The sequence below is a fragment of the Taeniopygia guttata genome, chromosome 1 (genome assembly GCF_048771995.1).
Source record: "Taeniopygia guttata chromosome 1, bTaeGut7.mat, whole genome shotgun sequence".
NCBI lineage: Eukaryota > Metazoa > Chordata > Aves > Passeriformes > Estrildidae > Taeniopygia > Taeniopygia guttata.
The window spans coordinates 7,568,099-7,582,732 of record NC_133024.1 but is presented as its reverse complement, the minus strand read 5'-3'; the positions used below and the strand labels follow the sequence as shown (position 1 = coordinate 7,582,732).

Below are 14,634 nucleotides of genomic sequence, written 5' to 3'. Positions count from 1 at the left end.
TGCTAATATTTATTTGATGGCAGGCATTTTTAAATTATACTAGGTATTATCTTTGGAACGGTGGAATTTTGGGTTCATTTTGCACAAATCTCTGATATCAGTTTAGCTAAAATAAATGAAAAAAGAAAAAAAAATCGGCTCAACAAACCTTAAAATCAGATGTTTCATTTAAAGTTACTTGTCCATAATTCCAGTTGTTTCCATAGTTTCCTTCTTTCTTGAAAATTATTTTTTCCTGACCACGCTCATCACTTATGCTAACTCTTAAACGATAAACATTATCCCCATACATGAAATACCTAAGGGGGAAAAGCATTTTGGTCTTATTAGAACAAAGTCAGATCCCATGAAAAAATGTCACTCTTTTTATTTTATAATGTTTTATGAAATTAGCATTAATTTGAAACAAGCATGAAAATAATATTAATTGTATGCTTAAGTGACACCTGGAATTGTATAGGCCTAGTTAAGCTTCATGAAAAAAAAAACATTTCAGGGATTCTTAATACCATTTTTATATAGAAATTAATATTGGATGCAGGGTGAAAAAGAAAATACATTATAGCTAACTGCAAAAGTCAAAGCTATGAAGGAGTTCAACTTCAGGCCTAGAGCTGAGACTGATTGTGGAAATTCAAACAGAATCAGGCTGGTGTAGCTGAGTGGGATTAATATTTTAAATTAAAGAAAGCCCGTTGGGTATATTCTTAAACAAAATACATGTTTAGTAATTATGTAACCATACCAAAAGCTTAGACAATATGTATCTGAAGGGACCAAAGGCAAACTCAGAATTCGGACTCGCTCTTCTATGAATCCAGGTCGAATGGGTGTTGAAATATAAAATCCTGCAAGAAAATGATCACATTTTAGCCAGGACAGAAGAAATTTCTTTTTTAGTTTTTTACTTATTGAATTAGAGTTTTTATATTTAAAATAACATGAAGCACAGATAGTGCTGCATGATTTGGAAGATTCCAGACACGATTATCCCAAGATATATTCATTGTCAATGACATATTAAATTGAGTTTTAAGCTTGGATACTCCTCAGAACTAGATAAGCACTGCGAAACTAGTTCTTTCTAAGTCAGTGGAATCCTGCCTTATATTCTGTGAAGGCAGCAATTCTCCTGCCTTTATGTTTGACATTTCTTGTGATTTTGCAGAAGAATTTCCCAACAATTTCATAATTCGTATTCATGTGACAATGGGAAGTATGGATTGTGTGCTGAGAGGGTAACAGAATGACTATGTGAATATTTTATAGCAAGGTGAGGGATTATAAACAAAAAAATTCCCTCTTTATTTGTGAAATTGTGTTTATAGCTTTTTTTCTGAGATAATTTGTTGCAGCTGGGAATTTGGACTTCTTGTTGTCATATGAGGTCAGGCCATAGAAGCACTGTAATTTCTCATAAGAAATGCAAACTTAGGCAGCTTTAAAATAAAATTCTTGCTTTATTGAAATCATGGCTGTAATGTCATATTTTCTTCTATCTAGCTAATACATATATATGCGAATATTATAGTAACAGAATTTTAAAATTAATATAATTATAATTTTAATTAGATTAATTAAATTATATACACTGTATTCTGTTATTTATACTTCCAGATTATCTAGTTTTTTCATGTGGCAGGCTAAAATTCCTGAAAATTAATCTGAAATCTGAACCAGGCCTTTAATTTCCTCTGTTGGCTTAGAGAGCCTGCAGTAAAATAGACATGGTGTCTAACTTAAAGAAAAAAGTTCTTCATATAGTCAAAGGGACAGTTCTTTGTCTTTGTTTCATCAATTCTCTGACCATTCAGAATCAATTTTTAGTATATTAAGGCCTTTACTTTTCAGGAGCAGAAAAAAAACCAAATAAAATGTTTCACTGAATGTAATGGCTTGATAATAATGATGCAATTTACTCAAAATACAGGTCACAGAAATTTAAACATGCAACACAATAGTAACATTACACACAGGAACATTACATATGTCAGCTTAGACTTGGCACAGGAAAACAGAGAGCACCTAAAATGGATTAATGTTTTTGAGAGAGAGAAATCATCGTCAAGTGTTTTGCTAAACAAATTTTTCACTATTTCATCTGATTTGCATTCTAGGAGCCAAGTGCAAAGGCAAAACAGTTTTCTGAAGATTGTTTAGAAAATGTGAATTTACTCAGAAAGGGATGAATAACTTCTGTCTGATAAAATGTAGAATACTATATTTCTTTTCCCAGGAGTAACTTCTTTCAGAATAATTTGCAATTTTTCCACTTATTTGTCACTGAATAAATTTCATGTAAGTCTTGTATAGAATACCTATAACCGTTGCAAAATCCAATTGTATTTTATCTGGTTTTAGCTGGACTGAGAAATCAACTGCGAGAGTGATTGTTTGGCTTTATTGTTGGAGCAGAAAAAAACTTAAGGGATCTAGAGCTGGTATAAGGATTCATAATACAGTCAAAATCCAATTCCTATCAGTATTGTCTCTTTAAATAAATTCCACTTTTGATATGACCACACTTCCAATTAAATTCTTTAACTGTAACAGTTAAATATCTGTGTTTGTGTGTTTGGCACAGTTGGTGTGTTTGCTGTGCAGTAACTGGGGACACAGATGCCCCCTGTAAACTGCAGGTCAACTTTATTTGAATCAAAATTATTTTGTGACAACCATGAGGATGTCAGCAGTAGAAAAGGATGAAAGAGAAGTAATTTGCCTAATAATGCAATTATACCTTTTTTCCTTCAAGTTAAACATACAGGTTTTTGACCTATAGCATTTTACATTTTTGCCCAATAGAAATTCCTTTCTCAGATAAGTCATTTTGATGTAATTACAATCATTGAAATTTTTAGTATCTCACACTTAAATAATTTTTTTATTATTATTTTATTATTATTTTTTTTACTTTTAGTTTTGGTATGCTTCCACAAGATGACAATCAGACTATCAGAAGGATAGAACATTTTATCTAGTAGCCCTGACATTTTTATGGCAGGATAATACAACATCCTAGTAATACCACTATGAAGAATAATGCAGTGATATAAGCTAAATCAAGTTTTTCCTTTAATCTTCAAGCCATTTTTTTGATCTTACCTGAAAAGTTGCCAAATGTATGATCAAATTCAGGACCACTCATGAAGGGAAAGGTAGGACCCTGAACTCTGTCCCAGTCTGAATCATCATCTAAATCTTGTATCCAGAAACAAAACCCGTCTTCAAAAGTGCAATTGATTTTCTCATAATCTGTGAATAAGAACTTCTAGTAAATAAAAGATCACAGAGATGGTAAGTTTTTTCTTAGAATTACATGGGAAGAAGTGATGAATAATGTAAATTTTTAAATACAGTTGTAAGCCAGCCCACAGTGACTTAATTTACTCTTTTTGCAATGCAACAAAATTATTCAAATAAGTGTGTTTGTACTTGTTAATAAAACACTATTTTTGAAGGGTAGCCCAACATACTCTTGCACTCATTCACCAACCCTCATTTCTGATCCTTCTTTTCCTCTTTTCTTTGCCAAGGCCTGGATTGCTCGTGCAGAAAGGGCTCATCATTAGAGCAGAGTGCTGTGCTCCATGCCCTTGGGATGCCCCTTCCTTTCTTCCCATTTGCTCCTTCTTTGCTCACATGGCTTTGCTGCAGCATCCTCATCACTTTTATTCTCATGATATTTCAATGTCTGCCCGTGGTGCCTTAATATACAGGTTAGGCAGGGCTTCCACATGGCAGGAACTTGTTTTCTAGCATCTAGAGGGAACTGGCCCTTGAAACGCGGATGAAAAATTAAATTTTACAATTCTAATAAAGATTTGTAGGGAATGGGTATGTTTATTTACAGCGCTGTGGACGCATGTCGGACACATGCATGCCTTTGAGAACTCTTGATCCTTTTTTATTACTAATTTCAATATACATAGAATTTTTCAATAGGCTAATGCATATTCATTTTGCTGATTTCACATTACACTTACAGCTAATAACACTTGTACTCAGGTTTTGTCAGAAAGTACAGAAAGAACTCCTGGGTCACTCTGCTCTGTCTGTTTCAAGGTCTGAAGGGTCTTTCTTATATTTTATTTTTTAGTGTGGAAATTTGCATTCTTTCTCTTTAGCTGGGGTAGTTTTGCTAGGCCTGCAGTGACTAAACTAAACAGCGTAGTTAGTAAGCTTAAAGTGGCACATTTCACTTAAATCTAAATGAATTTTTACCCTGTTAAATTTTCACTGTGTCTCACTCTCTAGATGCTTCCTGCAGCATATTCCATCCCAGCCACATTCCCTGTTCACGCCCTGCTCCAAATTTAGCAGCCAAAGGAGCCTTCACTTATCCAATTACCAAAGCATGAGTCACATTGCTGCATTTTTTTGTCACTGTAGATTTACCTCATCCTGACTTTTCTTGAGCCTGTTTACTGGAGCAGGTATTTTCCTGAGTGTTATTTCGAAATGTTGTTCTGATTTTTTTTTAATATAAAGATATTGAGGTCAACGATTTCATAGTGTTGATTAGTGAACAAATTGGCTGAGAGGAATCTGACTGAGGTGCAGACGCAGTTTTATTTACACAGATGAGTTTTTTAAGACATCACCCTACTGCTAGATACAGGCCTGTAAACCTGTGAATAGCCTTACAGAAATAATTTATTTGATCTTTAAAACAGTATGGTTTTTTTTAAGAGTGGATCTAGTTATTGGACTGAGGTCAGAAAATGCTGTTTCCCTTTCCACCTCCATTTTCTCAAACTGAAAATGTAGATTCACCAAAATTTTGGGATAAAAAAGAAACACAAAACCCAAACACACCCTCTCACACACACACACACATAGCACTTACTGTTTAGTTCACTCTCATTAAATGCAGTGTATGTTGCATTAAAGCCATTATAATTCTCTGAATAATCAGACATAAATTGTGCTGTAGCCTGATGAGAAAAAATGTAAATTGTTTCAAGATTGGTCCCTGACAGAGAAGCTGAAAACAAATAAAAAAACCTTTCAGTCAGAGAGAAAATAATCACAAGCACATTACAATTTCCAGTGTTGTCACAAAAGCACAGTGTATTAATTTAGTCTTAAGGGATGGTTTTCCTGTTTTACTGCAATCCTGCTACAATAGCTTCAAACTCTTTAAGCATTTAACTGTTTGGCTAACATTTAAATATTCTGTATGTTCCATCTCTCATATCCACCAATATGGATATCAGCTAGTCTTTTAACCAATTCTCATTTTCATTCTCCACCTATTTCCAAAAATAAGGATAAATAATAATATGTCTTTCTGATATACTTAACTTCCTATAGTCTATCTTTGGAACATGTTTTCAGTTTCTGATGGAATTCAGCTGAATAGGCTGAGTCTTGTGAAAAATGGGTACAATCCCAGTTTTCAGAGTAGAACATAGAGACAGAGATATGGTATCATCAGTATTCCAAGATCTGAGGAAAACAATGCCATACTTGTAAAGGTTTTCGGGACGTTTTGTAACAATTTTCCCACCCAAGTTCAGTTTAGATGCTTTCATTTTATGATACTGTGTGATATTACAGGAACTTCTGACAATATATTTCCAATGAAATATGGATCCCACAGGACCATGAGGCTGATGAAGTTATCAAGATCATTCAAATAAGATCTCAAAAAACAAGTAGAAATTTCATAAAGTATAAAGGTATTTTCTGGTCAAATTAAAAGGTAGACAGGTATATTCAGATTAATTGTCTAACAGGGTAACTTTATGCAGATCCAGTCTTTCTCCTAAATATACATGTGCAGTTTTTGATACCTCAAAATGCTTATTTTACCACTTAGATTTTAGTCTTATTAGCTGAAAAATAAACTTACCTCTTAAAACCTTATTTTGTCCTAATCCTTCAAAAATACTCAGCACATCTGCATATGGTTGTGTTTCAAAAGAAGTGAAGTTCAGTTTAATGGACAACCCTTGAGGCACTCTAAGGCAACAAAAGAAACACAAACTCAGAACTGAAAATCTATTATTTGACTTCAGTAAAGTCATTGAAGTCATTGGAGGTTGAATGAAAAGTTCAGAATCAACATGAAATTATATTAATCAAGATGATCTATTTTTCTAACTTGTAAAATTGCCAAATGAATTGGGAGTAAACCCTTTGTAACAGTGTGCACACACCTTTACACACTGTAATTAATTTTACTGTAGAAACTGAATGTTCTGAACTCTAGAATGTGATTATCAGTCCTAGAAGGGTTTTTTTGGATGGTTTTGGCCAGGTTTTATTGTCCTCTGCATCTCATTGCATAGCAATCATTTTTTCCATACATATTCCTCTTAGATATCTCACTGCTCAGGTAGACTTCCCAAACCCAGAGGAACAGTATCAAGATATGAATATGAACAGCAAGATATCAAAATCTCTTTCCTGGAAGTCCAGAACACTGTCTCTTATGACAAAAAGAGGATTTTCTTGCAGATTTGATGATCTCAAATCCACTCTTTGGGAAATTGTTACAAATCCAAATCATCACACACAAAGTTAAATGACAGAAGTCACTTGAAGTAAAGTTGTAAAAATTCTTGGCCTTATTTTGCTACAATTAAGCTCTATGAATAATCTATATTTAACTTGTTCTCCCATTAGACACATATGGTAGTCCAGATTCTAAAACACTACCAGCTTAGCTACCACCATGTTGGTTTTTTTCCAGAATTCAGAGACTCAAAGAAAATAAGCTTTTAACAGCAATCTGCTGGTGCTTATCAATAATAATAAGTAGAGAAGTGTGAAATAAATACTTAGATATTTTGCCTTTTAAAATTTGTTGTGGTTGTTGTTGTAATTTTATATTTCTCTAGATGGAAGAAATAGCTTTGGTTAGAAAAGAGTAAAACATAGTTGGAAGGTTCAAGAAGCTAAACTTTCGGAGAAATATTGAGCATATTGCTCTTTAAGGAGAGGAGATTGGATCTTCATTTGGAGTTAAAGGGAATAAAAATGTAAAAGCTCTTCCTGAAGGTAATGGGGAAATATTTCTAGACAAAGGCAGGCACAAGAAAATCTAATATTGGATGTATTATAGGTTGACTTTTAACACATTTTTATAGGGATAATAAAAAACATATGTTACTGGAAAACTCAAAAGTTCCCTCATGGAAACAACTTTTTTTGAAAGAAAGACAAAAATTGGAACACCACTGAATTTCTTAGGGCTTTACTCTCAGTGTTACCTGATTTCTTAAAGTAGTTAAGTGGAAAATAAATTCTGATGGTTGTTTTTTTGTCATTTTTCAATCTGTAATTGCACATATATGCAGAACCTCTACCATATAATTTGCAATTGCTCATGATTCTTTCCAAAATGAAGTTTTTACTAGCTACATACCTGGTATAGATATCTACCTAATACAATGCTTCCTGCAGCCATAGCAGCACTTGGAGCAACACCAAAAGTTTAGAAGGAAGGAGGACACTTGGGCCATGTTTATTTACTGGGCTCAAATTCTGCAATGCCATGAAATGAGGAACAGGGCCGACATATTCTGAAGGGAAAAATTCTTGTTCTTTTCCTGGGACACACCTCTGTTTTAAAGCCAGGTGCTGTCAGTAATTACTGGTGAACAGTATCAATGAGGAGGAGAAGGAAAAAATGTACTAAACAGAAAGAAAACCATGATTTCAAGGTGAAGATGAAAGTTCTGAACAAAATCAAAGCCTAGCACTTTCAAAGGAGCCTTTGGAATGAGATGGTCAAATCTTTTGCAATTTTAAAGCCAATTTCTTAATCTCCTTTGAAATCTTCTGCCAAATTAATACTTCTCAGAATCAAAGAACAGCCATTATTGTGAAAACATAATAAGAATTACTGCCTTTCAAAGCAGTAACACCTGAATTAGCAATCACAGGGGGGATTTTTAGGACTGTATAACTTGTGATCATCCAATTTTTTAGATATGTAGTTTTAGATGAGTTTTATCATCATATAGTGTGGCTATCTTTTTTCCCTTGGACTAAGAAATGCACGTAGAGAGTCAAAGTCAAAGAATCGTCCCTGTCTGTAGATATATATCCCTTATAAAAAAAGAAAATTCCACTTCTTATGCCTAAGGCTTAACAGGCATTTGCTGCTATTACATAAAATGCTAACTATGCAATTCTAAAACATATTTCTAAATTACATGGCTACACAGGTACTCTTAATTTACATATGAAACCTTTACACCTAAGTGACAAGGGAATTCTTGAGAACTCTGTTAAATAAGAATTACATCATATTACTCATATAAAGCCATTATCTGAAGGCTACTATTTAACACAATCCTTTGGGGAAAAAAAATCTTGGAATTATTTTGAGTTATGTGATTTATTTTGAGCTTACACTTATGTTCCTCTGGATGTATATAACATACAAGATTTCTTAAAATTGTATCTAAGAATTTTTGTAAGTGGAAAAATTATTGATATAGTTGTGGAGCTTATGCATTAAAGTTTTTAAAGAAAAGTTAAATAAACACACAGGAGAAAATGGTAATACATATTTTCTGTGCTGGGGTATTTGAGAATAAAAGCAAATAGCATAAGACTATTGTGCAGGAAACAAGATCACTTCATAATCAAAAAAATGTTAGCTACAAAATTATTGGAAAATGGCTTACACTATTATCCACTGGCAAACAATGTTTTCATTATATGGCTTTGGATAATTCATAGAGTGAAAAAACCCAGAGGTACCAGTCAACATGAATTTTCCATCACAAACTGCAGCTGTAAAGATATAATGATGAACATTTGTCAGAATGACATTTGAAAAACAGAATCGGAGCCAAAATGTGGGTGACCAAATGTGGATATTGATTTACATGGATTACCTTGGACCTGCTTTATAAGCAACAATAGGAAGACAAAATAAAATACACTATCAACTTCCTCCCATTTCTAATTCTTATCACTGTTTGATCCCAAAGTACTATGTGAGAAGAAAAGCAGTACAGAAAATTCATTTTTAAATTAGACACAATCCAGCTAATCCAAACTAGTCTAAATCTATCCAAATAATTCAAAAACAGCAACTGGATTTAGGTAATCCAATACTTTCATTTTACTCTATACTTTTATAAGGAAACAGGATCTTGCCTTACCAGTTCTTATCTACAACTACCTTAAATCAGAAAACTGTGTTTGTACTACCAGAGACAATTTGGTATCATGTGAATAAATGCAAAAGAGGACATGGTCGACTATTGTTATCTCTACTTTTATGAGCTTCCTGGTTCATTGCCTTATATATTACTGAGTACTTGAAGAGAGAAGTGGATCTCCCAGTTTTCCTCCAGCTATTGAATTCATTCAGCTGAGGTAAATCTCATTTATCATAATCTATTTTTTCAAAGGGCTTTCAATAATTTTTTTTTCCTTGGTGTTGCTATTCCATTCTATGAAAATTCTTCACTCCAAAAAAAAAAAAAGAAAAAAAAGAATGCTTTTAAGCCTCAGCAAGATTGGAAATGATAATTCATGTAGAGATTTTTATTTCAGCAGACACTGAAGAATTGCTGAAGGTTTTGCTTCAACTCTTGAACATTATGTTAAGACTCTGTCTAATAATGATTTCTCTTCAGCTGTTAAAAAAAGTATGATAGGGTTTTCACATAAGGATAAAATCAGTACCACACACATGCTGAGGCTTAAAAATACTTTTTTTTCCCTATGATACACTGTGGTATCTGGAGAGGTAAGGACAAGTTCATCAATTTGAGGCAGATGATCAGAAATTATAGAGAGCTTTTAATTAATTTCAGAAATGAAATCATACCTATAATGACTGTCCAAATTACGAATAACCAATCATATTGAAAATTAAATGGGAATTTTATTGAACGTATTCCTCCCCTGGGAAATTATATACAAAAGAATACATTGGGCCTCTTTGTGTGTTCATTTTATAAGTGTAATATTCTTTCTGCCTATCACTGTAGCAAACACAAAATAAAAGTAAAGCTTTGTTTCAGGCAGCTGTACACCATAAATAAAGCCTGCAGAATGAACTTTGCCAACAAGCCTAATGCATGAGCCAAAATAGAAACATATTCCCTTTTGCAATCTTTAAGAGGAAAACAGAACACATAAGATTTTATATACATAGAGAGAAAAGGTCCATGAATGATAGTTATTATTCTATATTAGCATTAGAGCTGGGTATTGGTACTTTTTTCTCCATTTTAATTCACATATTTCCTGTCCTTACCAATGAGAAGAAGAAAATCAGTGTGAGAAGAAGGAAAGCACCCAGCTTGTTATCAATGAATATTACGAAAAAGTGGTGCTGTTAACAAGTAAGACATAATCTGCTCTAAAAGGAATCTTATAGTATGGACAATAATAAAAAAGATAAGCATACTTTTCTAATAAAATCAACGACAAGTGTTTGCTCATTTATTTATCTTAGAATCACAGAATGGGTCAGGTTTGAAGGGACCACAATGGGTCCAACCTCCTTGCTCAAGCAGGATCAACCTAGAGCCCATGGGACAGGATGGTTTCCAGACACTTCAGGAATATCTCCAGTGAGGGAGATTCCACAGCCCCTCTGGGTGATCTGTTCCCATGTTTGGTCACTGCACAGTGAAGAAATTCTTCCCCATATTCAGGTGGATCTTCCTGTGCATCAATTCCTGCCCATTGCCCCTTGTCCCATTGCTGGACACCACTGAGCAGAGCCTGGTCCCTGCTCTGACCCCTCCCCACAGGCACTGACAGACACTGATGAGGTTCCCTCTCAGTTGTCTCTTCTTGAGGTAGAACAGCCCCAACTCCCTCAGCCTTTCCTCATAAGAGAGATGCTCCAGCCTTCTATTATTATGATTGTTCTTATTGTTCCCCTTTATTTGTTCCTTATCTCTTAAGAGACAGTGAGTAAATTCAATCAGGTCCTTAGGTAGACTAGCAATAGTCAGTGCTTAGTGTGTCAAGGATGAGCAGGAAGAGGGCAGGGACTGGCCCTTTTTCCCTAGAGAACCTCCTAGTGCTTCCTCCTTGCAGGGAGAAAGCAGCTGTGGTCAAAGGTGGATGGGCATGGAAGTCATTACATTTTTGCCTCATCCTTGGAGCCCAAAGAAAAGCTGCAGTTGTTCATCTAAGGAGATGGGAGATATCCTTTGAAGGAGCTACTTCTACTCTTTCCCCAACATGTATCTTGCTGTCCACTTCTATTTACTTATGTTCCATACATGGGACATTATGAGGGCTTCATCCTGTTAGCTTTGAATTTGAGGGAGAAGCTCCCCAAACTGGTCAAATCAAGCCCACATATTCCACTTGATGGGATCTCTCTCTGCCAAAGGCCAGTTCATTACTTTCTGATTAATCTCCCTCAGTGCTGTAGTGATGCTGTGAGGTGAGTAATCACAAAATGATAATCCTGACATAAAATAACTGCAAAGAGTCTGCAGAAACCCCTCCTGGGATCAGCCTCCAACCTCCCTTTCTGTACCCCTACGTGCTACGTGGCTGCTTTACAGCAATGCCAGTCATTATTAGTGGCTGCTGTTCAGACTTCACATTTCTCTGGAGACCCTTTCACTGAAATTGCTAGCTGTACTTTTGTGAAGCCTTTTGTTACTGCACTGCATTGCAGAGCCAGGAAGAAACATTTCAGGATAATTTTAATCAATAAAACAAACAAAAAAAAGGGTGTTCAGTTGCTGATCTCTCCTGAGAATCTGAGATTTTACTGAATTATCCCTAATGCAGGAAAAATACTACTAAAATTCACTTTTTAAGTCTATATTTTTAAGCCATTGACATTATGAAATCAGAGATACTAGAGGGAATAACAATCAAGATGAAAAACAAACCAAATTTTTTAGAGGACAACAACACTTTTATATGCAGGAACACTTATAGAAGTGATATATGAATTGGTCATGAATCTCATTGGGAAACTCTGAAGAACTTCTGAAAATCTAAACAATTTTAGATTTCATGTCATCATATTAAGTTTCTAGGAATAGGATAAATGCGAAATATTAAAGATGTGGAAAAATTTGCAGCTATCCCAAAAGTGCATCCAGCTTCTTACCCCTCATTCCACTGGTTTTATAAAATCTGCTTAGAAATTTAAATACAAAAAATTAGAGAAGCTCTGAGGTTTTGCATAGGAAAGACTGACAATGTGACATAAGAAACATGGATCAACAATTTTTCCTCCTGCCAGAACTGTACTTCTATAAGGTTATGAGCCAAAACTGCTGCACTGGTGGTAACTGACCAAATTGTTTGGAAACACCAAGCATCAGTGAAGATGAACATGATGGTAGAAATGAGTGACTGAATAACTTTAACTTCTTGGGGTTATGTTACCAAATGCTTTCCATGGAACTAAGATCTAGCTGAACATTAGGACTTTCTGATTTCCTCAACTATAGAAGGACCAACTCAGACCCAATAATTATTATGAACTAGATAGATGCAGCTGTTATGAAAAGTAGATGTGCTTCAGTGAATATACTGCTGAAGTACTTTGATGGATCTTTTCCTTAAAATGTTCAGTCAAGTCTACCTCCTGAGCTGACTGCAGTCAGAAAAAAATGTAGGTAATGGGCAGAGAATCTGCAATTCTCTTTTCCTTTTTCCTGAAGAAAATTACATTTATGCAAGAGAGACTCAGCCTGTCACAAACCTTCAGGATCAAGCTTTCAGATTCTTTAAAAACATAATTGGTCTTTTACTTGCTTGTTTGTTTTTCAAGCCCAGCATTTCACATGTTTCTGAAAGCTGAAGCAGACTGTCCTCACTGTTTTCCTCTTCTCACAGCAAAATGAAAAGAAGCTTTCCAGATTTCTAGAACTAAATTATATAGTAAAAAAAAATAAAACAAAACCAACAACAAACAAAGTAACAAAGCAAAAAACAAGCAAGCAAACAAAACGCTCAGGGAGTTAATTGCTCCCATTTCTTCTAAAACATTTGCAATGTTCTCTTTGTCAGACAGTTTGTCAGACTTTTAACTGAGAGCTGAGGCTGTGGAGAGCGATGCAGGCAGCATTAACCCACACACCTCCCCAGCAAAGCTGCAGAGCAGTTTGGTAAGGAGCGATGTGGCCATACTCCTTGGTACAAAAAATTTCTTGGGGAAACCAGGAAGTCAGATGGAATCATAGAACAGAATAACTTAGGTTAGAGAATACCTCCAAGGTCATTGAGTTCAGCCTGTGCCAGATCCCCACCTTGTCAACCAGACCATGTCCAGTCATTTCTGGAGCCCCTCCAAGGATGGTGACTCCACCACCCCCCTGGGCAGCCTGTTCCAATGCTGGACATTTCTGTGAAGAAATTCTTCCTGATGCCCAACCTGAATGTCCCCTGGCACAGCTTGAGGCCATTTCCTCTTGTCCTGTCCCTGCTTGCCTGGGAGAAGAGCCTGACCCACACCTGGCTCCATCCTCCTGTCAGGGAGTTGTGCAGAGTGAGAAGCTGATCCCTGATCTGCCTTTTCTCCCAGCTCCTCACATGGATTGTTCTCCAACTTTATTGCCCTTCCATGGAGCCTCTCCAGGCCCTCAGTGTCCTTCTTGTGGTGAGGGGCCCAGAACTGGACATAGTACTCAAAGATAAGACAAAAGCAAACAAACTGACCAGCACTGCAAGATAAGAATTCTTTGTGTTAAACTCCAATGGGGTTTCAGGTCTGTAGTTTCACAGAATCAGAGACAGGCTGAGCTTGAATGGGACATGTATAGGTCATCTGGTCTGAGCACTGTTTGATATCACTGATACAAATCTTCATATTAAATTTAGATATTATTTTGTAATTTGCATAGGATTTATATTAGTAATATTTATATATTAAGCAACAAGAGTATAACTTTATATTAAAACAGAAGGACTCTAGTATTTCATTATTTATTAAGCATATTCTTCATTAGTGACAATTTTGCAGAACATTGTTTCCTCTTGCAAGATAAATAATATAAAAATCACTCATTATTATTTTTAGTAGAATTGATTTGGACTTCACTTTGCAGTTCATTGCCCATAAACTATTTACAAACTACTGACAGTGTTTTAAACAGATGTTTAAAAAGTGATTTACAGGAGTGTACATTCTTACCACATCTTTTTTCAGATTCATCCGAAGCATCTGGGCAGTTCAAGACTCCATCACAAAAGAAATTTTTGCTAATGCAGGTTGCACCATCAGCACAGAGTTCAGCAGGTGGCAAACACTCAGCTGGAATAATAAAGATGAGAGCAGTAACAGTATAACAGTAATGCAGTCTCACTACAAAGGAAAATTGACTTACTTCTGGTTGCTTTACCACAAATCAAATCAACCACTCTATTGTGTTTTACAAAACTGCATTTTTAGAAGCCTGGAATGAAATATCACATACTAAAAAGATAAATTTGGCACAGAATGAAGGCAGTTCTCAGAAGTGAAATATATTTTGAAACTAAGCTTGAAGTAAGGCTGGAAGAAAATATCTGTGAATTCCTTTTTTTTTTCATTTACACTAATAAACTACTTTATACAATATAATAACTGACATTTTCCAATTTCTTATGTTCAAATAATGTGAGAAAACTCTACTTTGGTTTAAATAACAGTGAAAAATCTCTGAGTTTAGGTAAATAGAATTTAATTTA

At 35.1% G+C, this 14,634-nt stretch overlaps 1 protein-coding gene across 1 annotated transcript in view; it reads right to left on the bottom strand.

The window, feature by feature from the left end:
• The window catches only part of TMPRSS15 (transmembrane serine protease 15), a 51,795-nt gene that overhangs the window by 24,664 nt on the left and 12,497 nt on the right, over positions 1-14,634 (bottom strand). Inside the window, 7 exon segments of the mRNA XM_072929968.1 lie at positions 149-299; positions 746-848; positions 3,106-3,255; positions 4,850-4,987; positions 5,858-5,967; positions 8,646-8,754; positions 14,099-14,218. Coding sequence (XP_072786069.1) covers positions 149-299; positions 746-848; positions 3,106-3,255; positions 4,850-4,987; positions 5,858-5,967; positions 8,646-8,754; positions 14,099-14,218 — 881 coding nt within the window.